The 27,151-nt window shown below is 55.7% G+C and overlaps 4 protein-coding genes across 5 annotated transcripts; 2 read left to right on the top strand and 2 right to left on the bottom strand.

Annotated features, from left to right (window-relative positions):
• Positions 1 to 386: 386 nt before the first annotated feature.
• Positions 387 to 1,608, bottom strand: Psenen (presenilin enhancer, gamma-secretase subunit). Its single transcript, XM_028855284.1, has 4 exons — positions 1,445 to 1,608; positions 1,217 to 1,357; positions 752 to 856; positions 387 to 659 (listed from the first exon to the last, which is right to left on the bottom strand). The coding sequence occupies exons 2-4, from the start codon at positions 1,275 to 1,277 to the stop codon at positions 520 to 522; spliced, it is 306 nt and encodes a 101-aa protein (XP_028711117.1). The 5' UTR covers positions 1,278 to 1,357; positions 1,445 to 1,608; the 3' UTR covers positions 387 to 519.
• A 69-nt stretch (positions 1,609 to 1,677) lies between these two features.
• U2af1l4 (U2 small nuclear RNA auxiliary factor 1 like 4) lies at positions 1,678 to 3,763 on the top strand. Of its 2 annotated transcripts, none has more exons than XM_028855282.2 (8): positions 1,678 to 1,787; positions 1,925 to 2,012; positions 2,322 to 2,388; positions 2,475 to 2,524; positions 2,595 to 2,693; positions 2,867 to 3,000; positions 3,099 to 3,194; positions 3,510 to 3,763. In XM_028855282.2, exons 1-8 carry the CDS (start codon positions 1,744 to 1,746, stop codon positions 3,592 to 3,594), a joined length of 663 nt encoding a protein of 220 aa, XP_028711115.1. In that variant the 5' UTR covers positions 1,678 to 1,743; the 3' UTR covers positions 3,595 to 3,763. The 2 variants fall into 2 exon arrangements, with proteins under 2 accessions (XP_028711115.1, XP_028711116.1); XM_028855283.2 differs by having other exon boundaries at positions 1,704 to 1,796; positions 1,950 to 2,012.
• Positions 3,764 to 3,866: 103 nt separating this feature from the next.
• On the top strand, positions 3,867 to 6,266 carry Igflr1 (IGF like family receptor 1). Its single transcript, XM_037202313.1, has 4 exons — positions 3,867 to 4,739; positions 5,068 to 5,252; positions 5,487 to 5,808; positions 5,892 to 6,266. Exons 1-4 carry the CDS (start codon positions 4,577 to 4,579, stop codon positions 6,215 to 6,217), a joined length of 996 nt encoding a protein of 331 aa, XP_037058208.1. The 5' UTR covers positions 3,867 to 4,576; the 3' UTR covers positions 6,218 to 6,266.
• Positions 6,267 to 6,729: 463 nt separating this feature from the next.
• On the bottom strand, positions 6,730 to 26,945 carry Kmt2b (lysine methyltransferase 2B). The gene is given in 38 exon segments (XM_028855232.1): positions 6,730 to 7,317; positions 7,401 to 7,530; positions 7,659 to 7,742; positions 7,843 to 7,950; positions 8,171 to 8,348; positions 8,439 to 8,513; positions 8,586 to 8,726; positions 12,001 to 12,107; positions 12,192 to 12,281; positions 12,364 to 13,663; positions 13,881 to 14,105; positions 14,695 to 14,855; positions 14,951 to 15,029; positions 15,110 to 15,230; positions 15,399 to 15,557; positions 16,537 to 16,674; positions 16,766 to 16,857; positions 16,944 to 17,059; positions 17,822 to 17,895; positions 18,021 to 18,125; positions 18,235 to 18,324; positions 18,403 to 18,587; positions 18,755 to 18,868; positions 19,392 to 19,509; positions 19,863 to 19,958; positions 20,057 to 20,203; positions 20,324 to 20,437; positions 20,573 to 20,671; positions 20,953 to 21,047; positions 21,336 to 21,614; positions 21,848 to 21,903; positions 22,082 to 22,364; positions 22,604 to 22,754; positions 22,851 to 22,967; positions 23,164 to 25,229; positions 25,471 to 25,543; positions 26,584 to 26,861; positions 26,864 to 26,945. Coding segments are annotated over 38 exon segments (8,202 nt in total). The 3' UTR covers positions 6,730 to 7,041.
• Positions 26,946 to 27,151: the final 206 nt, after the last annotated feature.

Here is a 27,151-nt window from a genome sequence, read left to right as displayed (position 1 = left end):
GGTATCAGTCCTGGCTAGAACTTGCTTTGTACACCAGGCTGACCTCAAACTCAGAGATCCACCTGCCTCTGCCCCCTGAGTGCTGGGATGAAAGGCATGTGCCACAACCACCTAGCTAAGAAAGTCGTTATTTTTAAATTCACAACTACCAGTACAGGATAGCAGCCCCTAGAAGTGGGAGCATCATTCTTTTCTCCTTCATCTGTAAGACAGGATTCCTAAACAGGAAAGTTCTTATTTCAGAAGGGTCTGGTGGTAGTCAATGAAACAAAAATTCATACAAATGTGTGAAGCACTGAGCCTAACACGTAACACATTCGGTATGTGCTTTTCAATGCTGGCAATCGTTTATGCTTCTACCTCCAAAAGATCCCAGGAAGTCAATATTTAAAGTTAGGGTCATTTATTGGGGCAGATGGGAAATGGGGGACAGACAGTCTTCAGGGTTTCAGAAAAAACTTAGAGCAAAGAAGCCCATCCTGGGGGAAAGCCAAGATCACCAACCAGCTTCTAGAGTTGTTAGGGAGTGCCCAGGGGAATGGTGAAGGAGAGGTAGTCCCCAAGAGCACCCCAGCGGGGCCGGTAGATCTGGAAGATGGTGATCCAGGTGGTGAGAATAATTACCCAGAAGAGGAAGCCCACAGCTGAGCGCCAAACATCTATAATGAAGAACAAGAGTGAGAAGGATTGGCCTCCCCCAGGCCGGCCCTTTTATCTCTGCCGCAGACTTCCCTGGGGTCCAAGAACTCACAGCCTTTGATTTGGCTCTGCTCTGTGTAGGCTGGGGCAAGGAAGGCCTCTCTGAAGAACCAGAAAATATTGACCAACCAAAGAAAAGGCAGGAATGCAAATCCACCTAGGGAAAAAAAAATACCCACACGTGGTCACACGGCAATTAAACCCCCGCCTTAGAAGGCCCATTTGGAAGATCCTCTCCCACGTTCAACTGGAGACCTTCCGCTATTAGGGGTTCCGGGGTTATGCCTCTCGTCTACGGATCCAGGAATTCCTTCTCTGGACCCAGGCGTTCATTCTTTCTCTCTTGGGACTCAGAAACTGAGGCCTCAGTTTGCTTCTCCCTGAGGTCTCTCTTCTCGCGGACCACAGTCGACGCTCCCCCTTAGAGCCACGAATCCAGGTCCCTATGTCCTCTAGCCTCGGGGTGCTCCAGTCCAGTCGCCACTATTACCCGAAACTCTAGGGGGATCGGCCTTACCGAGATAGTACTTCCGGCACAGGTTCAACTTCTCCTCATTGGACACCCGCTCCAAGTTCATCGCTGCGCTGGAGCTCGGTGGTCCTAAGGGTCTGCAGACCAAGGCAGGCGACAGGCGCAAGCTCCCGAACAACCACGCCCCTATTACGACAAATTAGATAAAGGAGGGTTAGCTACGAGCAGGGCACCTCCGCTGCCTCGAACAGGCGAAGACAACTCACAACTCACCAGTGGAGTTTATCCCTCCTGCCCGGGGTTCCTCTGCTGTTTCTAACTGCGGTCGTTCGCGGGAGACGCCGGAGGGTTCCGTGGAGTTTGTAGTCTTTTTTTTTTTTTTTAATTTCCCCTGGAGGCTACGTTGTACGCATGCGCTGCTAGGAAACTTGCGCACGATCGTCGCGGAAGGCAAGCTGGCCTCCAACACGCGTGCGCAGTCACGCCACAGGCAGGGGCAAACTACACTTCCCAACGCTCCTGAGCCACGGAAGTGACGCAAGGAGCAGGAGCGTTGGAGTGTTCGGGTAAAAATGGCTGAATATTTAGCTTCGATATTCGGGACTGAGAAGGACAAGTGAGAATGGTGAAGGGAGTGGCCTGTCGGGGAGCCGGGGCACTCGGGTCCCCGTGGGCTGGGCGGACAGGGCAGTGTTCGTGGGATGCCCGGCCTTCCCGGCCCCCGGTTTACCTCTGTCTTTGCACCTCTTCCAGGGTTAACTGCTCTTTTTACTTTAAGATTGGGGCCTGCCGGCACGGGGACCGGTGCTCCCGACTCCACAACAAACCGACTTTCAGCCAGGTGAGACCCAGACTCATGCCTCCCCGCGCTTCATCTGCTGCCCATCATCCCGGGGTCCCGCCTCTTCCGGATTCCTAAAGCCAATCCTCTCCCTCTTGCTTTCTGACCTGGCCCTCTGAGTAGACCCTTCTTCCAGGGCCTGGGCCACGCCTCCCTGTGCACAGGCCACGCCCCTCGGCTGTCCAGGTAGCTTCTTAGGAGCAAGCATCGCCGACAACTCCAGTAGTTCCCATCTCACTCCCCAGTCTCACACCCACTCTGCATGCAGCCCTGCCTACTAAGCTCAGGCCTCTTTTAAATTTCGTTCAGACCATAGTGCTACTCAACTTGTACCGGAATCCACAGAACACAGCCCAAACCGCAGATGGATCACACTGTGAGTAAGAAACCCGACAGTTGAGGGGCTGGGCAGACAGCCCCTCGCAGTCTACGCCCTCATTTCACCCTCTGCCCTGCCTCCAGGTCACGTGAGCGACGTGGAGGTGCAAGAACACTATGATAACTTCTTTGAGGTGAGAGTTGCCGGGGCGGCTGGGTTTCCTGTGTGCCAGATCTTAGCTGAGCCTTTTCCGTCTTCTGCAGGAGGTATTCACGGAACTGCAGGAGAAGTACGGAGAGATTGAAGAAATGAATGTGTGTGACAACCTCGGAGACCACCTCGTGGGCAACGTCTATGTTAAGGTGCCTGTTGCCCCCTGCTTAGCGCCCAGAAGTGGAAATATTTCAGTGCCTGGTAGCCACCACTGAAACCTCACAACCTGAGGACTGTCGCTAAGTCGAGACCAGCCTCAGAGCTGGCTAGTCCCCTGAAGATCTTGAATTCCACAGCCCATGGTCACCCACTTTCCCCTCAGTTCCGCCGGGAGGAGGATGCAGAGAGGGCTGTGGCTGAACTCAATAACCGCTGGTTCAACGGGCAGGCTGTGCATGCCGAGCTGTCTCCCGTCACCGACTTCCGAGAGTCCTGCTGCCGGCAGTATGAGATGGGGTATGGTAGTGAAGAGTGGGCTGCGCATCAGAGTTCCAGATGCTTGAGTGTTTGGTAGGAGGTTGTCAGTGATGATGGCCTCTTCTGTCTGTCCTTAGGGAATGTACCCGAGGTGGCTTCTGCAACTTTATGCACCTGCGCCCCATATCCCGGAACCTGCGCCGGCAGCTCTATGGGCGAGGACCCAGGCATAGGTACCTCAGGTCCAGCTTGCCAAGTTCTCCTCTACCCTGAAATGAATCTTATTCTGATTTTGTAGGCATACCATTCCAAGGCTCTTGTGCTCTAAATATAGTTTGGAGCCCTGCCTGAAGAGTAGTACCTTAGTCTCAGTGCCCAAAACTGTGTGAACCCCAAACCCAAGACTAGCCTGAATACCCACCCCTGAGTACCAATCCTGAAATGACATTAACAACCATCCTATCCCTGAGAGACAGGCCTGGAAAAATCTTTACACCACTCTTAACTATTCCTACCCATCTCTGTCCACTCCTCTTCCCACTTCCCAGGTCACCTCCAAGATCCCATACAGGCCACCGTCCCCGAGAAAGAAACCGACGCCGTTCCCCAGACCACCGGCATGGTCGCTTCTGAGACTGGTGCTCTTCGCCTCTTCCTGTGCAGGATCCCTTCTCAAAGCCTTCTTCACTTTCCAGCTCCATCATCCCCAGGCTTCAGAGCTTCATGATACAATCTGTTCAACAGAGTAACTTCCTCCTCCCATCCCTTCTCTAATAAAGCTTAGGAAGTTTGTCTAACAAAAGTCTGTGGTTTCCTTCTACCCCCACATCTAAGAAAAAGTGCATGCCAGCCACAGCCTCAGTAGAGCAACTTGGAACCAGCTGTGAAAGGAGGCTTGGGGTCTAGGTCTGCACCGGTAAGTCAGGACTACTTTTGTACCCAAAACCTTGGCTTGTCCATTCTAGGTGTCTTTTAGGGAGAGGTGGCAGGTTGGAGGATTCCTAATAGAGATGGGGATTAGAAAAGGAGGGGAAGAGAGGTGGTTGGGGACTGGGAAGAGTCTGCAGGAGGTTAGGCCTGGACATCGGAGCCTACCACACCACCCTGAGATGAAGGCACCAGTACTTAAGCCATTGAATTGAGTTTGCCATCTTCTAGGTACTGTGGTGTTCATTTTGTGGTTTGTTTAAATTGGCTTTTGAAGCAGGGTCTCACTGTGTAACTCTAGCTGGCCTGAAACTCTCCATGTAGATCATGCTGATCTTAAACTCAGAGATCCTCCTGCCTTTACCTTCCAAGTGCTGGAATTAAGGGTGTACACAGTACGCCTGACTACTGTGATGTTTTTAGTCGATTGATCAACACACACACACACACACACTGCCTTCACCTAGAGAGGCAAGTTCTGTTACTCCATCTTAGAGATGAAAATGAGAAGGCAGGTCCGTAAGGAGAAATAATCTGACGATCCACATCCAGTTCTTTTTAGGCCTTGTGGGCCTGGAGTTGGGTAGGGGGCACACCAGCTCCCAAGAAGGCCCTGGAATCCTGTGCCCCACATTCACCACTTCCTTCTGGCCTGGATTTCCTGGAAAGTGCTGCAGGCTTTGCTGAGATGGGGCCCAGATACCTTTTCTGGACAGCCACAGTGGCAGTACTGCTGATTTGGGCTGCTTCAAGGGAAGTCTCTCGGTTCTGCGGCCGCCTTGCCTACTGGAACCCTGACAACAAGTGCTGCAGCAGCTGCCTGCAGCGTTTCGGGCCCCCTGCCTGCCCTGGTGAGCACTAGATGGTGCAGAGATAAGGGGCCTAGGAAGTGGCAGGTCCTTGCTGGGCCTGGCTGGCGTGGGGCTTGTTTGGGGAGTAGGGGCGCTGAGTCTTAGGCAGGTAAAACTGGGAGGGTGGACGGAGTCTGTGCAGAAAGGATAGGTTAGGATGGGAACACAAAGCCAATTTTCCCTGTGAGTGGGGAGAAAGGGCTTAGGTAGACGTGAGTGTGGGCGGTGCTTGGTAGAGTGGGTGGGGAAAGGGGTGGGGCCTCCTGTGGATTTGAAGCGGGATGGAGGGCCTGTGCTCAGATGTACCTCTGGAGCCCATGTCTCCTAGACTACGAGTTTACGGAAAACTGCGGACTGGATGACCTCGGCAACACCGTAGCTCAAACTTTCAGAAAGTGTTCTCCTGGGCATTGCAACCCCAATGGCACCGAGCTGTGTCGCCCCTGCAGCAGCGGAGCCACAACCCCTGCACGCATGGAGAGCCACAGCAGAACCCAGAAGCAGTGTAGAAAGGTGCTTGACGCCTGGGCTCTGGGCCAGGGCTTGCCTGAGGTAGCTGTGGGTTCCATGGGCAAAGCTTGGGTCAGTTGGGGAGCCTCACTGAAGGAGATGGAGAGCACAGCAGAATCCCCAAGTGGAGTGCCTTAAGGGGGAGGGGGAGGTGGGGGGAGGAGAGGGTGTTCCACTTAAGGACCTAAGGAGGCGTGGGCTGAGGGGCCCTAGTTTTACTCTCAAACCTGTCCTCAGAAACCCATCCCTCCCAAGGAGGTCTGTCCTCTGACAACTGAAGAAACGGGAGTCTCTAGCTCCCCAGGGCCGGGGCAGACAACCATCCCTGAGACCTCCGCCCTGTCCTCTGTGCTGCCCCTGACGGCACCGTTGCTGGTGCTCCTGATACTGGCAGTGGTCTTGCTCCTTCTGTTCAAGAGAAAAGCCCGTGCCCACCCCTGTCCCAGCTTGGCTTTGGGAGACCCCAGCACCTCTGCACGCTGGCCCTCTCCGGGCTCCCTGGAGGTATTGGGAAGTAGGAGCACTCGCAAGACATCTCTGCTGCAGCTCTCAAGCCGGGGTTTGTAGGGGCAGCCCTGCCCAGGAGGGAAGGTGACCTCGAAGCTCATCCTTCCTCCCCTTCACTCCTCCCTGGTTTTCCAGAGCTTCAGAGCCTGGCCTCACAGCCCCTGGCTCGCCTCCTGGACGAGCTGGAAGTTCTGGAGGAACTGATCATGCTGCTGGACCCTGAGCCTGGGCCTAGCGGAATCATGGCTTATGGTACCACACGACACCTGGCTGCAAGATACGGGTTGCCTGCCACCTGGTCTACCTTTGCCTACTCACTACGGCCCCATCGCTCACCCCTGAGAGCCCTGATTGAGATGGTGGTGGCAAGGGAGCCATCTGCTACTCTGGGACAGCTTGGCATACACTTGGCCCAGCTAGGGCGGGCAGACGCACTGCAGGTGCTCTCCAAGCTTGGCTGAGTCAGGGCTTGCTGGGGATTGCTACTCAGTCAATAAAGTGTCCCTTGAAGCCAGTGTCTGCTATCCTCATTAAAGGGGTCTTCCTGAAGTACAATCATGATGGGGCCCCAAGCCAACAGACACCCTTCTTTCCTGTAAAGGGTCCATTCCAATATGAACAGGACCCTATTACCTGGCCACTCTTGGAGTCACTGACTGTCTGTACTGAACTTGTGCAAAAAGGTAAAAACTAGCACACTTGCGATGATGGCTCCACAAACCCTCATTTACTTTTTTATTTTTTTCTGTTTTTTTGAGACAGGGTTTCTCTGAGTTAAGTCCTGGCTTGTCCTGGAACTTGCTCTGTAGACCAGGGCTGGCAAGATGGCTCAGTGGATAAAATGGCTTACCACGTAAGCCTTCAACCCTGAATTACATCTCTGGTCCAGTCCTCGGACCTCTATGGGCATGCGACAGCACATGCACACACACACACAACCACCACAATAATAAAATCATGGAAACACCACCTCTCCAAACATTGACAGACTTTATTGTGGGGGGGGATTCCCACCTGGGACCCCACCCTCTTAAATAAAAAAGTGCATAGAAAAGAAGGGATTTAGAAACCTTTGTACAATATCTACATCCTGGGTCCCCAGGGCAGGAAGGAGGCGATGGCTGGGTGGGCTGGAGGCAGGGCTCTTGCCCCTGTATGCCCACATCCACCATGAACAGGAGAGGAGGAGGGAGACGCTGAGAGACTAGGGAGCCACAGGCCAGGGTGAGATGGCGGCGGGCGGGCGGGCGGGCACCTGAGGCATCTGGGGCAGCCCCGGACAGCCTCAGTTAAGGAAGCGACGGCAGCGCTTGGCGCCACAGTTGCAGGGCAGCTTGTTGCTGGCATCCTCGATGGGAAACTTGTAGTCATAGGTGAGCTCCTCACCTCGAAGGATGCGGCGCAGGGCAAAGATGACAATGTGCTTCTGGCCTTCCACATGGATGACACGGGAGAAGCAGTTGGGCTCACAGGAGTGGTTGATGAAGCGGGCAGCATTGCCGTGCATGGTGGCATCTACCACATCAAAGTCATCCATGCGGAACATGTAGCACCCAATACCCTACAGGGATGGGAGGAAGGCAGTAGCTGCTTGTCCTGCAGGTCAGCCCACGAACACTCACCTCATAACCTTAAGGCACTTACCTTTCCATCATAGAACTTCTCTCGCTTGTCAGTCAGGACAGACCGAATGACAATACCAGAGTACTCAATGACCATCTCACCAGCATCGATGTTGCGTTTACAGAACAAGCCTCGTCCGTGGATAGCTGATCTACAGGGCAGAACGTGCCATGGGGAATTCAGGGGCAGGGGGACAAGACACCGGGCAGCTCCCTATCGTGGCACATATCCGTGCACCCAAGGGATACCCCCCCCACACACCCCGGCAACCCCACTAACCTGTAGACACCCACAGCCTCTTTGGACGTCTTTTTGAGATGGCGAAAGCGCATGGCCATGGGAAGCTCCAGGCTGGTGGCACGTCTGGTAGGGGAGAGCAATACCATATAAGTTGGTACCCAGGAACAACACCCTCTTTAGGGCCCTTTCAGACCGGACCCAGGACTCCAATTGCTCTGCATACCTGGTGGACCGAAGCTGCACCTCATCCTCTTCTTCGTCGCAGGTGGCCCCCTCAGGGAGGACCCGATGCTGGGAAGCCAGGAAGTTGAACATGTCAAAGGTACACTTCCTGCAAGTGGGAGGAAGGTAGGAGGGTCACAGCCATCCCTTCCAAGAGATGCTGCCTAGCCGTTTTTTGATCTGGGTCAGTGTTGCCAAGAACTATAGGCTGAAGACAGAAGAGGAGGTAGGTGGGACTCCACTCTTCTGACATGAAGTCTACAGATTACTCTTCCAGTGGCCTAGTGTCTCAGTTGCAATCTTTCTAGACTTTCTTCCCAACCACTCACCGGAGATAGACCTCTGCTCGGGCAGCCCCGTGGGGATTCAGGGGTGGCTCCTCCTGCCCCTCTCCCTGCTGGTGGTAGCGGAACTTATAGTGCTGGCAGCGCTGGGCCCCAGGCAGCTGCTCAGCCAGGAAGATGACAGCATCGTGGTGGATGCCCAGGAGCCGTGCTCCACTCATTCCTGAGAACAGGAGGGGGGGACGGGACACATGGCAATCGCACGGAGGGCCCACGTTGCCCCGCTCCCAGCATTCCTCGGGATACCTCTTACCACTGAAGGAGAGATGCCTGAGACGTGCATGCCCTCGAGCCTCTTGCACTTTCTCAATCAGAGTTCTCCACGCCCCTGGAACGAGGGCCAGAGCAATCAGAATGAGGTCTCAACACTCCCCCTGGGCTGCTGTTACCCCCAACTCACCCTCCAAGCTCTCTGCCTCCACACTGAAGCCGTCATCACTGCTGATCTCAAAGCGCAGGTGAGGACCAGCTCGTTTCGGAACCTGGTTTTCCTTGTCCTCTGGGGATGGAGGCTCTTCCTCAGAGCTTGAGGCCTCCCCTGCTTCCATGGGAAGGTAAGATTGGAGAGGATCACCTTCCTGACTCAAAAGCCACTGCTGCCAGGATAGCAGTGTACATATTGATCACAGCACTGGGGGGGGGGGGGGGGCCCAGCCTGGTCTACAGAGTGAGTTCCAGGACAGCCAGGGCTACACAGAATGAGGCCTTGTCTCAATTAAAAAAAAAAAAAAAAAAAAAAAAAAAAAAAAAAAAAAAAAAAAAAAAGACCCAGTGCCCCTGATTCCCAACTGATACTAATCTCTCTCACCCCTGGGCACAAACAGATACAGGGGACAGATGGCCCTCCTCTTGGGTCAATTCCTTAGTGGCACTGCTTTGGACGTTCTAAGGGGCCTGGAAAACTATTCCACCCTAGAGCAGCCGCACAGAAGTATGAAGGCCCGGGTTCTGCAGGCTCACTGAAAGCCAGCCCAACATACACACCCATACACCTATGATTATCCTGTTTCTAAAACAGACTTTATAGATCCTGGAGAATTACTTATATGAAGTAATAAATAAATAATGGGGGGAGCACTAGGAACTGAACCTAGAGTCTTGTATGTGTGAAATAAACATTGTATCACCAATCTACATACCCAGGTCAATATACAGTACATGTTTATAGATGTTAAAATATGTAAGATTGGACATAGACATTCAAGTACACTCTATATTATAAACTAATGGTTCTCAACCTGTGGGTTGTGACCTTTGGGGTCACATCAGATATTTACATTATGATTCACAATGGTAGCAAAATAGTTATGAAGTAGCAATGCAATAATTTTATGGTTGGGGGTCACCACAACTTGAGGAACTGGATTAAAGGATCACAGCATTAGGAAGCTTGAGAACCACTGTTATAAACTATTTAAGGGTCTTCTTGGGGACTGTCTGTATTTAGTTTTGTTGAGACAGGGTCTCACTACATTGTCCAGGTTGGCCTTGATCTCCTGGACTCAAGAGACCTTCCTGCCTCAAACTCAGAGTAGCTGGGATCACAGATGTACACCACCTTCAGTCACACTGTGAAGATAAAGCCAACAGGGCTCCAGATACAGCGGACAATGTGACAAAGGAATGGTTAAGGGCAACCCTGAGGTCTGGGGTTTGAACACAGTAAAGGTAAGATTACCATCAAGTGTCATGGTGAGGATAAGGAACACTTTGGAGTCAAAGTCAAGGACTATTTGGGACATGCTAACTTGGAGCTCTCTCACAAGAATATCCCCGGCAACTTGATGGTGGAGATGACAGACAGGAGAAAGCAGAGAGCAGGCGCCCAGCCCAGGGACTAGGGCTGGGCTGTAAAGTGATGTGGGAGCCATCAGAACACAGACAGGATTAAGAGCCTCCAAGTCCCAGAAAGCAGGTTGGGGGAGACACACAAACCAAGGCCCAGGCCCTGAGTCATAGAAACGGAAGGGTGAAACAAGGGAGGCATGATCAGGCGAGGGGACAAGGCGGGGTCCTGGAAGCTAGGGCAGAAAGTGCTTTCAGGAGGGAGGCTAGAGCACACGTGTGCTGCTGCCAGCCTGTGCACTGCACACGAGGCCCACTCACCACCGTCTCTAGGACAGGCAGGGGTGGGCACAACAGCAGGAGGGAACCATGACACGGGAGCAAGACCCACACGCCAGTCAATCACCAGAGCCTTTCTCTGCCAATCTGTCCAACACCCTCCCCAGCCCTAAGTCAGACAGCCCTGACCCCTGCTACACAAGTCAGGTCATCTCCAGGCCTCAGGCCTTCCATTAATACCCCCTCCCTACTTCATCTGCTGCTCCCTGAATACAGGCACAGCCACAGCCACAGCGCCCTTCCCCATTGTTCCGTCTCACACGGCTTAGCCAACAGGCAGGGTACCTGGCCCGTAGAATGGCCATGTCTGGGTCCCGAAGAACAGGAATGTGCCCATCACCATCACCATCACCCCCTCATGCCAGGTTAGGCAGCCTTAGTCCACTTGGCTCTAATCTGGTGCTCCCAGGCTAGCTCTCTACTGAGAACCCAAACACTTGGACAGGGCTGGGTCACTGCAAACCCAGCTTGCCCCCCAGCTTACTTGACTGTTCCATTGAGTGACCCCAGAGACCACCAGAGAGCCTCTTACTTCCAGTCTCACCAAGTCGAGCAGACAAAAACCACTTGAGCACCCACCTGGGATCCAACCTGCAGGTATACCTGCCCGGTTTTTCTCCTACCCCGGAGCCATCTGCTCAAAGATGATCACTATTCTCCCATGTCCTTCCTTTCCCTCAACCGCTACCCTTCCCCCTCCCCTCAGCTTTGAAGCTGCAGCCCTCATAGCCTCAAGCTCTTTGACCTGCTGCCCTCCCTCCTCCTGATGCTTAGCTCAACTTCTTGGCCAGCTGCCTGGGTGCTGCTCTGGCTTCTCACCAACCACTATCTTCAACATCCTACCCGCCCCATGCCACCTGCTCATGCACTCTGCCAATCCAGGACTCACAGGCCTGGTCTGGTGGCTCACTGTGGCAGGTGACCTGCTGACAACCCCATCCCTGGCCCCTGGAACACCGGACTCTTCTGGTCGTCCGTCCTATTGTTTCTGCCCCTCACTTGGGTTCTAGGGCTCAACCCTTCCTGGGTGACCCCCTTTTTGACTTTACTAGTCACTAACTTTGACCCCAACCATTAGAGGCACCCCTATAGCACCCCACAGCTGCACAAAGCCCTGACATTTGAGCTTGTACATGGAACTGTTTTTCCTTGACGTTTTCTTTTTGTTGAGAGGGTCTACTGCTGGATCTGATCAAAGCCGGCTCAGCCTGCACTGCCTGCATTACAAGCATACATCACTAAACCTCCTTTCTTTTTTTCTTTCTCTTTTTTGGTTGTTGCTTTTTTTTTTTTTTTGAGACAGGGTTTCTCTGTGTAGCCCTGGCTGTCTTGGACCTTGCTCTGTAGACCAGGCTGGCCTCGAACGCCGAGGTCCGCCTGCCTCTGTTCCTGTGCTGAGGATTACAGGTGGGTGCCGCCACCACTGCCCGGCCACTAAACCTGATTTCTAACACTACTTCTGTTTCTGCCACAAGGCCAGGAGTTCCCTATGAGTAACTGTGTAACCCTAGCACCTAGCTTTGGGCTTGTACCCAGAGTGTATGCTGGTTTTGTCTGTTTCTGGTGTTAAGAGAATGAGCCCAAGGCCTCAGGCCCTGGTGTGCACTGAGTTTCTGAGTAACCAATTCAGGTTCCGTCAGTCACCACTGAGCCAAACACAAGGAGGCAGTGAGGGAAATGGTGATCTCTACCTGAATAGTGATGCCACTGGGACTCAAAGAGTAGGTCTGAAGAACCATCAAGGCCCCGGGCAGAACCTTCTGGAAGTGGCAGCAAAGGGCACCGGTCCTGAAGGGGCCTGTGAAGAGAGACCTGTCAGGAGGCAAAAATTACTGGGGAGGAGGGGGACCACAGCCTCCAGGGAAGGGACCTGGTCACTCACCCAGGGCTTTCCTCCTCAGGGGGCTCCCCAGGATTGTTTAAGTCCAGAACCCCACGTACTGTGGGCGTCTTCATCCGCACGCGGCTGAACCTGGAAGGAACCACAGAAGGCCCAACTGCCTTCTCCTGCCCACCTCCCCTACCTGCCACATCAGCCTGGGAGCCACACTTACCCACTGCCACTGATCCCTGGCACTTGGTGGGCATCCTCCAGGGATTCCCCATCTTCATCCAGCCGGGGAGCTTTGTTTGGGGGAGGTACTGGAGGGGATCGGCCAGAGAAGGTGGATACCCTCTTGACCCGGATGGCCTGGCGTGGTGGGCTGGGAGGCCCACTGCTGAACACCAGTGTTAGTGGGGGTGGGGGTGGGGGTGGGGCAGGCCGGACCACTCCTACCCCTACTACTGGTAACACACTGAGCAGAGGTCCTGGGGGCAGAGTCCAGGAGGTGGGGGCCGTTGGGGGAATGATAGGGGGCAGAGGCGGCTGCTTTACTGGGGGTGTGACAGGATCACCCTCCCCAGCCATCTTCACAAATACTTGTCCTAGCTTGTTGACAAGGATGATCTTGGATGTAGCAGGTTTAGGGGGCTCTGGAGCAGGACCCAGACTCAACACCCGAACACCCGGAGCCCCAGGGAGCCAGGCAAATGTCCGGGTAGGGTCAGCTGAGCTAGCAGACAGGACTTGTGGGGGCTGGCTGCCATTAGCCAAGGGAGGTGCTGAAGGGAGAGACTCCTCTCTGGGACCAGCAGCCCCCTCTCCAGGACCCCCTAGGTTCTTCAACACAAAATCCACAATTTCTGAAGGCAAGTCTTCAGGAGGTCGGGCTCTGTCCCCTGCTGCTCCGAGGACTCCACCCCGGCCCACTCCTGGTCCTGAAGGAGGAGTCCCCTGTCCCCGAGGTTGCTGGACAGCCTCTGCCTCACTGTCTGTGCCATCATCCACTCCATCCAGCTGCTCAATTCGGGGTGCTCCAGGGAGGGAACTGGGAGCCAGGGCAGGGCCAGACACCACCGTCACAGGGAAGTGGACGTAGTGGGTGGTGGGGCTGGCCTCCTCCTCTGAGCTGTCCCCTGGGCCTGCCTGGCTGCTCCCCGCTGCCCCAGCAGCTACGATCTCTTCCTGGAAGGGCTCAGTCCCCAGCAGGCTGGCTGCAAAGTCCAGGTCAGCAGCACTTAGTGCTGACACCACCTCCATGTCTTCAAAGTCTGGGCCCAGGTCTTCAGGGGGTGGCAGAGGAGATGGGGCCAGGTCAGGGGGAGCCAGCTCCCCTGAGGTAGGTGTGAGGGCTGTGACTGAGGTAGACAGGGGCACCCTGAGCTGAGGGGAAGTTCTGAGAGGAGAGGAGGTCCGCCGGGATGGTGGTGGCCTGGTGGCCAGAGGGCTAGGACGGCGAGATCGCCTCGGGGGAGCTGGGAAGTCCGAGTCTCCCACTGTAGGGATGTGGTGGGTCAGGGAAGATGGACTTCCTGTGAAGGAAAGGGTCAGTATCAGCCAGCAGCTCCACACTTCCTAGCTCCACTCATTCTTTTTTTTTTTTTTTTTGAGACAGTGTTTCTCTGGGTAACATTCCTGGCTGTCCCGGAACTCAGAGATCTGCCTGCCTCTGCTTCCTGACTGCAAAGAATAAAGGTGTGCGCCCCCACCGCCCGGCTTCTCTACCCACTCTTGGTACCATGTGCTTACCTGGGGAGGGCAGAGGACCGAATGAGACGCCCCCTAAGGGCCTCCGAGACGGCGAGTAGTTGGGCACTTTGATCCGAGCCCCTGAGAAGGAGCGGGGGGTGGGAGGAGGGCCAGCGCTTGAATCTGTCCCAAGTGGGGGATCCAGATTCTGAATGGGTGAGTGGTGTACAGGATCTCCAGGAATCAGGGAATCTGCATCGGGCAGGTCTTCATGATTGGGGGGCTCTGAAAAGGCAAGAAAATTAATTAGGAGAGGTGGGGGCTCCATACCCCAGACCTCCCAACACATGCCCCTTCAAGTCTGTGGAGAGACGACTCAGCAGTTAAGAGCACTTGCTCCTCTTCCACAAGACCAGAGTTCATTTCCCAGCAACCATGTTAAGTGGCTCACAACCACTCCAGCTCTCGGGGATCTGACCCGTCTGGCCTCTGTCGGCTCATGTACACATAGTCAAGGAAATAACAACCGTTATTGTAGAGACAAACCATTCCCCTTGTACAAAATGCAGTAGAGTCTGTGACCTTAGCAAGATCAATCAAACGTTACAAGAGCACACAGCCCTTAGAAAGCCAGCTAGGAACACTCCTGGTTCCCTAGAACTGGAAGCCCAGTGCTCTTCCCTCACTTCCTGTGAAATGCTGAGCACAGCCCCTGGGGATGCGTCAGACCAACTACTACTGCTTCTGTCAATCCAAGAAAGGGAAGAATAAATACATCCTCAAGTTTCTCAAGATAAGGAGAGCACGGGGGTAGGGTTAACAGCTTTGAGAGGCCCCATTTAAGGAATAGGGTGAGGCAGCACCCAAGTGCTACCTGAGGAAGGGGTGGGGCTATGCACAATGGTCTGGTTCTCCTCTGCTGTCTCCAGGTGAACCGGCTCCTCCCTTGGCCCCCAAGGGCGATACTCTAGAATTCGGCACCGATACCAGCAGCGCCTCCGAGCATCCACTGTGCTCCAGTACAGGCGGGAGCACCTGGAGCAGAGACGTGGGACAAGAGAGTTAGAGAAACCTAGAAACCACATCCAGCCCTGGAGTCCTCCTCCCTCCACCAGCCCTGGAGTGCTCACTGATAGCCAATGGGGAAGAGCCGACCCTCACAGTCTGAGAGATCAGACAGGGTGCCCAGGGAGTTGATTCTGATGGAGCCTGCGGTACAAAGGAGAGGTCAGGCAGGGTAGGGCCAGGTAAGGTCAATAGTATGGTATATAAGAGAGCAAGTGGCTCACCAATGAGTATATTGATGACATCTGGTTCAAGCCCAGTCAAGAACTTTCGCTTGAAGTTGATGCCCTCAAAGTCCACATAGACTCGCCGGAGAACATCAAAACCGTCAGGGGTCACGATCTCCTGGGAGGCAAGAAGCAAACGGGGGTTGCTGGATTAGCAGAAGGTAGAGGAGTGTGAGGGCAAAGCTCTGTAGGCAGGGACACAGCACTCAAGGGCTTGGCCTATAGGACCACAGGGAAACCTGAGACAATAGGGGAATGGGCGGCTGATCCCAGCATCCTGGCCTACCTTGCCATCTAGGAGGTCTGTGTGTTTCTGGCAGAAAACCTTCTTGTCGTCCTGGAAGATGCAGTAGCTGGCCCGGGCACACATGAAATGGAAGTTGCTGAGGCAGGAGGACAGGCAGCAGCCCACTGTAGCGCCAGGCTTCAGGCAGAGCTCACAGCGCTGTGGGAGGAAGGGACTGCTGAGTGAAGACTGTGGCTCAGCACCACTGATAATCTGCACAGGCCCTGGCTGGCCTAGCATCTGACACAGCTTCCCTAGCTGTACCCAGGGCCAGGGGCACACCCAAACAACCTCAGAAACGTCCAGTGACATCTGGAGAACTATCAGCTCTTACGGATTGGTACTTCTTCACACTAGCCATCACAATAGGTCCTGCCAAGGGCAGAGTCTTCTCTGAGACTCCACCCAGGGGCACACAGTGAGGAAGGATTCTTTCTTTTCTTCCTTTGTTTTTTTTGAGACAGGGTTTCTCTGTGTAACAGCCCTATCTGTCCTGGAACTCACTCGTAGATCAGGCTAGCCTCGAACTCCCAGAGTCCGCCTGCCTCTGCCTCCTGAGTGCTGGGATTAAAGGCGTGAGCCACAATGCCCAGATGAAAAAAGGATTCTGAAGCTGACTTGAGTGGGCCGGAGGAGACTGCCTAGTAAGAGGGAGATGGCAGTGTTTGGAAGGTGTCCTACGAAGGTACCATCAACAAGGTGTTTAATTTCCATCTCTTGGGATACAGGCCTAGATCAAAAGTGCTGCCAATCATCAGTGCCAGAGTCTTGAGACAACCAAATGGGCACTGAGGGAGCCAGACAAGGAGCACAGGCCTAGAATCCCAGCACTTGGGAAGCAGAAGCAGGAAGATTACATTTGAAACCAAACTGGGCTACACATTGAGTACCTGGATAGCCAGGGCTCAGGACTTAAGTCTCCAAAAAAAGGAGGGTGGGGAGGGCACTGAGAATACAGCTCAGTGGTAAAACACTTACCTAGCACATGTGAGGCCCTAATTTCAATTCCCAGCACAAGAAAGGTACCAGGGACCAGTAGTGGAATGGAAGGACATGTCCATGTAATAGTTATACACTGAAGGAAGTACCAACCTGTGACCCCCGAGAGCTGCCCACCTTCCCGGGCCCACGCGCTTACCATCTGCCTTCCTCGAGCAACAGCAGCATGAACATTCTTAAGGGAGCCGTCATTCTCCTCAAACACTTCAGCTGACCAAATGGCACAATTGACATGTGTCCACTCGTTCTGCCCAATGTAGAGGAGCCGCCCTGCCTCCTGTGGGGAAAAGAAGAGGAGTGGCATTAAGGGAGGTGAGGGTTTCCAAAGACCAGGCCCTACAACCCAGAGCTTGCACAGGAACCTTTACCTTGGAGTCAGCATCCCCATACTTGAGACAGAGTGCACACTGACGGGGGTCATCCAGGTGTGAGAAAGCAGCTGGGTCCTTGCTCTGGGAAGCTGCAAAGGATGTGGGAAAGTAAACCTATGAGTCAGGAGCTAGAACGTGGCCAACCAATCAGGTTCCAGCCTCTGCTTCCTAGTACCTGCTGAAGGATCCCCTGGAGGTTGCCCAGATTCTGGGCTCTCTGATTCTTGCTGTCTCCATTGAGCATAGACATGGTCCAAGGATGGGGGCAACACGGCATTGGGGAGGACTCCGCTGTGGAGGCAGGGTTAGCATCTGATGTGCTCAACAAAGGCAATTCAACTGCAGCCCACCCACAGTATAAGCCTCAGCACACCATGACTCCTTTCTTCCAGTCTCACATGGATTTTTTTTTTCTCCCAAATAAGCTAAGCTCCTCTGTGCTAGTTAGATGTGCTGTTCCTCATGCTCCTGGAATACTCTGCCGCTCAGCTTAGGTTTCACCCTTCCAGGACACTTTCTCTGATCCCTAGACTTGAGCAGCTTATCTGTCTAGGCTCCCACAACCTCTTGGGCTTCTGCATCACCACACTAACCACCTGGGCCATCAGTGCTTGCCTACTCTCTGAAACATGAACTTCCCAAATGCCTTCAAAAAGCAAAACAGAGGCTGGAGAGAGAGTTGACCGGTCAGGAGCACTGGCTGCTCTTCCAGAAGAACTGGGTTCAATTCCCAGCACCCACATGGCAGCCCACACCTGTCTATAAGTCCAGTTCCAGTGGATCAGACACCCTCATACGGACATACATGCCATACATACAGGCGATGCACATAAAATAAAATCATTAAAAAAAAAGCGCAAAGACAGAGCCACTACACACACACATCTTTGCTAGTCTAGAAATCACGAGGAAAGCTTGCCCTGGCTCCACCACCCTCCTCTCCAGCCTTTTCCCAAACCCTGCTCCTTTTCCCAGCCCGATCCCTGGAATCCCAAGTGCCCTTGCTTTTGACCTGACTCCTTGGTCCCCCTCCAGCTACTCAGCCTTGCTCACTTCGGCAGCCGGGTACTCCGTCGCCAGTACTTAGGGTCATGGGCGTCAAACCAGCAGAACGCAGACTCTAGCAGCTGGGAAATGGGTTAACAGGATGAGAACTGCCTTCCCTCAGGAAGAGATGGGGGCAGGCTCTGAAGGACACATTGTTGTCCCCACTGTCACTCAAATCATTCTCTAGCTCCACCCCAGCATTCACCTTCAGTAGGAGTCCTTTCATCTGGCTCCCAGCCCGGCGCTCTGGGGTCTCTCCTTCTTCTGAGTGCCTCATCAGGATGGCCACCACGTCTTCCATGAAGCTGTGCTGTAAGGGAGTTTCTTAGCGTCTGAGCCCTTACCCCGGACTCCAGCCCCAGCCCAGCTCTGCCCTCTTTCTCATGGCAGCCACCTGCTCCCCCCAATGTCCCACTCACCACAGACTTATAGTGGCCTTCCTCAAAGCGCTGTCCCACAGCTTGCAAATCGCAGGGTCCTGGGTGGAGCTGCTTCCCATCCTGCCCACACTACAAATTCAGGAAGTCAGAAGGGCTGATGCCGAGCCCAGCCCCACCCACCCTGCCTCTCTCTGGGGCCCTCCAGACCTGGGTACACAGCAGCAATGGGCCTGCCACCTTGGAGCTCAGCAGGCCCTGGAGCACCTGGCGCAGGCCTCCCTGCAGGGCTCCACTCAGAGCCTCTCTCCAACGGGGCTGTGTTGCCCCAGCGCACGGCCCACATGTATACAGCACCGAGTCTGGCAGCCCAGAAAGGATCTCGTAGTCTTCATCTAGAACAGCCGATGACAAAGGAGACAACAGATTGGAAAGATTTAAGGGCTCCCAGGATCCCACCTTAGCCCAAGGACAGGGAGTGTACCTGCCATCCTACAGGCCTGTGGTGGGGAAAGGGTCCCCCAAGGGCTGAACCTGGGCTCTTAAGCATTCTTCTTCTCACCTGAGAGTCCCTCACACTTGGCATGCACCCAGTGGTCACACTGTGCGCACTGCATCATCTTGCTCTCATAGTCATTGTCTTCATAGCAGCGTGTGCAAATTGGGCAGTAGTTCCCTGGGGGAAGAAGTCAGAGGTACAAGTCAAGAGCAGCCAGGACTGATGTCTGCTGAGTCATGGGCAGATGCCACACACACCTCTGACAACCACACAAGCTACTTCCACTATGGCCTTCAGCCTAACAAGCTGTCTGTAGACAAAGCCTGTTTTCTCTGTAGCCAACACCTCTCCAAAAGAAACAAGACTTTGCTAGATGTGCTGGGTGACCGAAGGACAAAAGCACGGTCTCCAAGCTGCCCAGTGGAAGCCTGGGGTTCTTCCAGGAGGGCTCTAGCCCTCCTGGAAGATCAAGAGCACAAGCAGAGCCTCGTACTTCTCAGAGTGGCTCTGCTTGTGCTCATGATCTATATACTGGAGGACTCTGCTTAAAGGGTACTGAATCAAAGCAAAAGTTCTGTAGCTAACAGCTGGAAATCTGCTGGACTCTCTTCCTTCGGTGCTGGAGGCTGAGTGGGGTCCTAGTCCAGCCTGGCCCATTCCACCATTGCCCCCCAAGCCCTGTTCTCCTACCAGGTCCCACCTTTCTCATAGAGCTCCGTGCACCTGGGGCAGAGGCTGTAGTCTCCAGACCACTCGACGTCCCAGTTCTTGCCTGGAGTTGCCCCACAGCTCTTACAGCGCACACAGGCTGAACAGATCTGGGGGAGCAGGGTGATGTTAGAAGAACTGGACATGGGCTGAAGCAGACTGACAGGTGAAGAAAACAGTGCAGGACTAGTACAAGGATGACGGTAAGACAAGGAGGAAGAGGAGGAAAGAGGGGCAGAAGTGGACCTCAGGGCAGGGCAGGTCCTGTCAGGCTGGGAATCCTGAACCCATGAGCTCCTAAAATCCAATTCTTCATCTGCAGCTTGTCTAGTTGTCTACTCTGCCTATCACGTTCTCAGAGTGACGTTCAGCCCTTCCATCTTTACAAGAGCTTCGGCCTAGGTTAAATCTAAGGGCAGAACAAGGAGGATGCCAGAGCAAGGAACATGGGCTCATCTCTCACCCAGTGGCGCCGTTTACGTGTGGCCCGAGTCGGGTAGCTAGGTCCTAGGCATGCTGGGTGGTAAGCATGGCGGCAACGTTCACATTCCAGGAGGTGCTGGAAGACAGTGGAAGAGAAAGCGGTGTTAAACACACAGCATAAGGATACCTCCCCCCACCCGAGGCCTCTACCTGCCCTAGGCTGCCAGTGCCCACCTTGGACCCACGGCCTTTGCGCCCACAGACATGGCAGAACTTGCAGCGCCGGCAGCACCAGGTGTCTCGATGCTGGGGCAAGGGCCGTTCTGCCTCTTCCAGACAGAAGGGGTGGAAAGGATCACAGCAGACTTGGCAAAAGACCAACTAGGAGGAGTAAGGAAATGACGGACAGTCTGAGGCTGGACAGTCAGGGGATGACCAGACTGGGAGGCCAGGACTGCCTTTCTTTCTTTTTTTTAAAAAAAAAAAAGGCAAAGTACCCACCTCGTGGAGGCCTTTGCTAGCACACAGCAGGCACACCATCGGTGGACCCCCCGGCACAGAAGTAAGCACGCTGAGACCACCCATGAGCCATACATTCTCTAGGTCGCAATCCTCCTGGGTGAGAGAGGAAGACAGGATTGGAAAGCAGCCAGGAACACAGGTCGGATCCATGCTGAAAGCTGCTTACTCTTGATACAGTCAACAAGTTTCTTCCACCACAGGCTCTACAACCATGCCCCAACCCTGTACCTTAAAATCCACTCGGACCCGGTGCACACCATCAGGGGACTTCTGCTTTCCAGTCCAGCCGTTGGGGAAAGAGGCAAAGGGGCCAGGGGCTAAAGCATCCTAAGGAGGGACATGGGGTTGTCAAAGGATGCCAACCCCACCCCTCTGCAGACTCCTCTCCTCACTGGCCTCCCCCAACCTGCCAGACCCTGCCTTTTGCCCAGAACCCACTTGGCTTTCCAGAAAGGCAAGGCCTGCCTCATCCCTCAGGACCTGTCCTCTGGTGAGGACACACCACGACACTCAGGTGTGCCCATCACCCTGACTTGCCAGGTAGCTCCTGGAGAGCAGGAGCCATGCCTCACACAGGGCTTGGGGTTCTCGGAGCGGGCCGTGCTGACCTTGTCCAGGCGCCTTCGGGCCTTGAGCTGCAACACAGGCTGCAGGGTGGGTTTGCGGGGCCGGCTCTGCTCCTCAGGTTCTAGCACTGGCAGCTCTAGGCAGGACACAGGACAGCTGACCCTTCCCATGCCAGGCCCTCCACCCCTCTGCACCTACGACGTCCAGGGCTTCCTCCAACCAGGGCTCACAAGGAAAACCTTCAGTGAGCGCCTCACACCAACCGTGTAGGCACGTCCCTAGAACTACTTCCTCCTTTGTCCCCAGCTACCCTCCTGGACAGACCTGGGATCCCTGTCCCTTCTGAAAGGCAGAGAGCCCTGAATTCCACCCCCAGAGTGTCCAAAAGGAAAAGAGACGTAAGACAAGCTCACTGAGAACGCACCATGTTCTCTGGGGGTTCGACGTCTTGGAGCAGGGGGACCCCCGGGCTCTGAGTCGTCCGAGTCCTCGAAGACATCATAGGAGGGCCGCTGTTTGACGCAGCGTCGGGCTGACTTGCGCTGCAGTAGGAGGGAGTCCTGCTCCTCGGGCCCGGGAGTGGCCCCCACCTCCTCCCGGGGCCCCCCAGCTCCCGCCCCCCGGCGTGGGCCTGGAGGACCAGGGGAGGCCTCAGGAGATTCATCGGAATCCCAGGGCAACAGCGTCTTCACTATCGTCCGGCCTGTGGGAACAGGGGACCTGGTAGGATTTGAACTCAGCAAGGGCCATGGGCACCAGGACAAAGCAAAGCCACAAAGTGCTGCACAAGAGGAGGAATGCAGGAGAGGTGCAAGCTTTGGTAGAGAAGGACACGTAGCAAATGCAAAGGCGGGGCAGGGAGCAGAGACGACGCGGCCTCTGCTGTCATGCACTACCCCTGCAAGGCTTGTGAAGAAGCTCTTCAAACATCATTACCTTTCTTCGCTAGCCGCTCCATCTTGCGAGCCTCTATCTTGTCACACTTCCGGTATCTGGGGAGGGGAGCAGCACGTCACCAGGGTAGGGGACTGGTGGTCTGGGGGAAGAGAGGAAGCTCTCCACAAGGGTGCCAATCCCACTGCTCCGGCTGGGCACAAGAGGGGCTGGGGCAGGAGGCTCAGGCGACCGACAACCCCAGACGGGACCAGAGGCCACGCTCCAGCTACTTACACACAGCACTGCTTCTTAGTGTTGGGGCCCCCAAACTTAGGTTTATCCAGGCAGTTGACACAAGAGCCACAGTCTTGCACACGCAGGCAACCCCGGCAGTGCCCGCAGCGAGCCATTCTCATCTTCTTGCCATGGTGGTGAGATGGCAGCGACCGCCGTGGCGTGTGGGCCAGGGGCCCTGCAGACCCTGTAGGCTCCAAGTCTCCCCCAGGCCCTGTGGATTCCACCTTTTCCCGCTGGGATCGGGACGGGACACTCTCCGTTTCTGATGCTGACGATGTATCTATTGTAGCAGGTGGAGGGGAGATAGAGCCACACAACACTAGGTATCCTACCTCATTTCCTGCTTCTCCCTCCACCTTCCCACGCTGACAGGCTACAGGTTCCCAGGCACTAACTGGGGTTGTCCAAGACCAACCCCCTCACCCACTGAGCCCCACCAGATCCCTCTACTCGGCTCCCTGGTGCTCTTGCTCATGCACAAACCTTGTCCTCAAGCCTCCCACTACACAAGTCCCCTACCCTCGGTGGCAAGGTCCTGCCGATCCCGGAGAGGGAGGGCACTGAGTCGGGGTACATCTTCAGGCACCATGGCCCGAGCCTGACCCAGGGCCACAGCAGCATGACGGCAGACATGTTTGATTCGGGGGCCTTGCACAGGTGACTCGGGGCCCTGGGAGAGGAAAGACCAGGAAAGGTGTGGGAAATGGCTCCCTACTGTCAGTGCTGCAGCCAGCCTTCTTCAGAAGACCCTCCTCTCACTGCATACCGAGGCTCCATCTCTCTTGGCCTCTATGGGTTCTTCTTCAGACTTGACACAGCCTCTGTCTGGGGTCTGTTTGACAGTCCCCACAGCCTCCTCGATTGGCACTGTAGTCGGGCTCGGCTGGTGGGGGAAATAACAGGGTTAGAGGCTGCCAAGTGAGGACCCGTGGGGACGGGGACAGGAGAGGGAAGGAATGGGACTAGGGAACAAACAGGTGGAAATACAGGGGAACTGGTCCAGTGTTCGTGCTCAACACTGTCTAGGGAGACAGCTGCACAGACTGAGTGCAGGGGCCTGCTCAAAGCACCCCACTCACCGACATTGAAGCTGCTACTTTCTGCTGTTGCTGCTGATCGATCTTGAATAGCTGCACCTTAGCTCTCTTCAGAAGGCTGAACATTTTCTCCTCCACCCCCGACAGCGGCAGCGGCCCCACACTTGCAACACGGGCCTTTTCCAGTGGTGGTGTGTGCTGCGGTGATGGAGGTGGCTGCAGCTGTCCCTGTGGCTGTACTTGTGGCTGCTGTGATGGTAGTGCCTGGGGCAGGAGCTGGGTCTGCAAGGCCTGTGAGGGCTGCTGGAGCTGAGCCTGAAGCTGCTGCCCATTGCTCAGAGCTGGAGCCCCATTGGGGGGCACCTCCACCTTAACAGGAGTGGTTACCACAGGGACGAATCGAGGCAAGCTGAGGTGGTTGGTCCGCCCCACTGCCCTAGGCTCAGGCTCAGCTGGAGAGTCATCAGCAGGAGGCAGCTCTGGCTCAGGGGCTTCAAGAGCCCCAGGAGGAGGAGGGGTAAGCACCGATTCATAGATCTTCAGGTGGGCTTCACTGGGAGTAAACTGAGGGGCCCGAAGGAGCAGGGGCCTCCGGGAGGGAGTGGCGGGGGTAGGTGGTGGGGATGGAGCTAGCGAAGATGGGGCTGGTGGAGGAGCAGGCGGGGGCGGCGGCAGCTCCCGGGTTAGTGAAGTCCAGCGAAACGTGGGTTCCCTTAGGATAGACCGTCTCTTTTCAGGGAGCGGGACTGGGGGAGATGGGGGAGTAGGGGCACGAGGTGGAGAGGGGACTGGTACTGGCTCCTGGGGAGCAAGAGGGGACGTTGCAACAGGAGGTCGAGCAATAGAAACCTCCACCTTTGGAGGCTTGGGAGGGTCTTCGTCCATAAATCGCCGGGGTGTCTTGATAACACGGGAGGAACGGGCACTCACCACAGGCATAATAAACTGCCGTATATTCTTCAAGAAGGTGGTACTTTTGGGGGCCACAGTAGGACTGTCTTCCAGAGGGCTTCCTGTGGTGGTGCTGGGGTTTGGAGTGGGAGAAAGGGTGCCCTCTGGTCCTGACCGAGCAGCTTCCCGCTCTGCCCGTTGACTAGGAGTCAGGGGAGGCCGGCCCCTCTTCCTAGAGCATGTAGCTGGGACAAGAGGAGGAGACTCTTCTTGCTTCTCTGAGGCTGGGTGTGGGGGAGGGGATGGTGGGGGAGGAGAAACGGGGGGTGGCAGAGGGGATGCTGGAGGTGGAGATACTGAAGGGGGTGGGAGAGGAGGTGGTGGTGAAGGGACTGGAGGAGTCAAGGGTGGTGATGGCAGCTTCGACTCTTCCTTCTCTTTCACTAGCATCCCTTCTTCCTCAGCCACAGCTGTCTTAGTCTCCTCTTCTTCCTCTTCTTTGTCCTCCGTGTCCTCTTCTTTTCCTTCCTTCTCTTCTCCCCCCACCTCCTCCTCCTCCTCCTTCTCCTCCTCCAGTTTCTGCTCTGGCTTCTTCCAACAAGAGCCCCCTTCCTGTTCATCTTCATCTCTTCTTTGGGTGGCATCCTGCCAGCTTTCTCCACGTTGACCATGACTCTGACCTGATTCTAGTCCTTGGGACAATTGTCCCAGCTTCACTTTTTTGGCCTTTGAAACAAACTTGATCATAAGGGGAAGTCCGCCTCGGCCTCTGCCCCTGCCTCCACGGCCTCCTCTCCCAGGCTGTCCTCCACGTTTGGGGGTTCCAGGTCCTGGACCAGGTCCCTCCTTGCACTTCCAGCTGCCAGTTCTGTTCTTTACTGGAACCACAGGAGGCGGAGGCTCAGGTTTAGGGATTGTCACAGCCGCTTCTGGTACCACTACTGCTTGCTGCTTCTTCCGGCAGGGGCCTGCTGGCCGTCCAGGGGGCCGTCCCCGAGACCGACGGGGAGTGGAGGGCTCACATGCTCGGCTCCGGGGGGCGTGGGGTGCCTGGGCCCGCCGGAGAAGTTCCGTCAGTGCCTGCACCATCCGCTCTGTGCCCTCCTCGCCCCGTTTCCGAGAAGGGGTCTTTGGGGGGCCAGGAGCCACATCTGCTAGGCGAGGAGGAGGAAGGGGGGTCGTCTTATGCTTTCGGCCCCGACCCCGGGGGGCTCGACCTAAAAGGAGAACAGTTGTGGGGAGTTGGGTCAAGCTGGCCCTGAGGACTTAATAAAAGCACCCCAGAAGGGCAGGGAACTAAGTCTTACTTGTCTGTGTCCCCCAAGGCCCAGGCTAGCTTGGACTCTGAACACAGAACACACTCAGTCACTGGTGGAAACTAGGTGAACACCAAAGAGCTGACACAAAGGGCCAAAGCATTCCCGTACACGAGAGAGGTAGAGTTTCCCCATCACTCACCTCGCTGGGATCGGAGCGCAGAGCGCAGGGAACTGGGGGCCACATCTTCATCTGAATGAAAACCCTGAAACTCCTGATTTAGGGGACCAGGGGTGAAGGGGAGAAACAGCAGTCAGTGCCAAAACCCCGGTTCCACCTGGGCTTCAGGTGTTGAGGATATAATACTCAGCTTCCACCTTAATGTACTCCTGCTTATTTACCAAAGAACTTACAAGACTGAGGCCAGGTCAGAGGGAATGAAGGTACTATGCATTCTTGAACCAGACCATACCAGCACAGCCATCAGTGGTTCTCTGGCCCAGAAGACAACACTCGAGGCTCTCCTCAAGTTAAGCAGTAGGCATTATAACGAGGGCTAATTCCAACTTAATACAAAGTAGGCCCTTCATTTACACCCTTTTAGGGCACTCCTAAATGGGAATGGGGAATGTGGGGGTGGGGAATGAAAGGTGGAGCAGATGGTTTATCATATTAGAATCCACTCTGAGCCCTCAGAGGACTACTAGCTCTCCTAAGCAATATAATCCACACACTCCTCCTTTTCCAAAAGGCTGAGAGGGATAAATCATGAGCTGCACTCACTCCAGACTCAAGACTCAGCAGCAGTCTATCCCTCTTCAACCTGTGCCAGAAGTCTCCACTCTACCTTAGAACCAGAGAGCAACGGGGACACTGGTAAAACCCAGGGATGTGTCGCGGGTTATAAGGCCCCAAAAGGCAGCCTGCAAGTAAGAGCCCATGAGGCTGTAGCCTTGGTCCATTAGGGCCACGCTGCTGCTGTCAACCACCACTGGTCGGGCATGCAATCAATCCCTGTGGCCTCTTCACCCACTCCTCTCCTGCTCTGCCATTGCTACCGCGAAAGATCAGCTCAGGACACCAGCAGGGCTTGCCTGGAGCCCAGGCGTCTAGCTGCAGTCAGGTTTTCTCAGACCACTTTCAAAGGCCCTAGCCACCCCAAAGCTCCACGCAGCTTGCTTCCTTCCATGCTTATTTATTTCCAAGAGCCCCGAGAATGCCACTTGTCCACAACACCCTTCGGAGCTATCCGGAGCCCTGCAAGCCCCTGGCCTCCGCCCCACCCCGCGCAAGAGACGCCTCCGACCGCCTCACCTCCTCCTCGGACTCCCCGTCACTGCTCTCCTCCTCCGGCATGCAGCCTCGGTTCGGGCCCCAGCCCCGGCCCCGGCCGCGGCCCCGGCCTCGCTGAACGCGCGGACCAGCCCACAGACGGCGGAGCCGGCGCAGGCCCCGGCGGAGCCCCAGCAAACGGAGCAGGGCCGTGTCCTCCCCGGGCTCGGCTCCTCCCGGCCCCGCCGCGCCGCCGCCGCGCCGCAGGGTTACCCGCACTCTTTCGGCTCCGCTGCCTCGGCCGCCGCGGCCCCCGCCCCGCCGGAACCCCGCGGCCGGCCCGGAAAGCGGCCCCGTGCGGAGCCAGGCCCGGGGCAACTGCCGCCGCCCGCCGCCGCCGCCATCTTGGCACCGTGAGAGGGGCCGGGGAGGCGGGGGGAGGGGCGGCCCGTGCGCAGGGTCGGGGGGAGGGGAGGAGGGGAGGGGCGAAGCGGGGCGGCTGCGGCTCACGACAACAACCAGCGCCGCTGCGGGGCGGGCAGGAGCCGGGGGCTGGGCTGGCCACGCGCGGGGCACCACGGGAGCAGGAGTCCGGGCTGGACGCCCGTCA

Source organism: Peromyscus leucopus, chromosome 1 (genome assembly GCF_004664715.2).
Source record: "Peromyscus leucopus breed LL Stock chromosome 1, UCI_PerLeu_2.1, whole genome shotgun sequence".
In the NCBI taxonomy this organism is placed as follows: Eukaryota; Metazoa; Chordata; class Mammalia; order Rodentia; family Cricetidae; genus Peromyscus; species Peromyscus leucopus.
The sequence above is the reverse complement of the archived record's forward strand: the minus strand, read 5'-3'. Positions and strand labels throughout refer to the sequence as shown.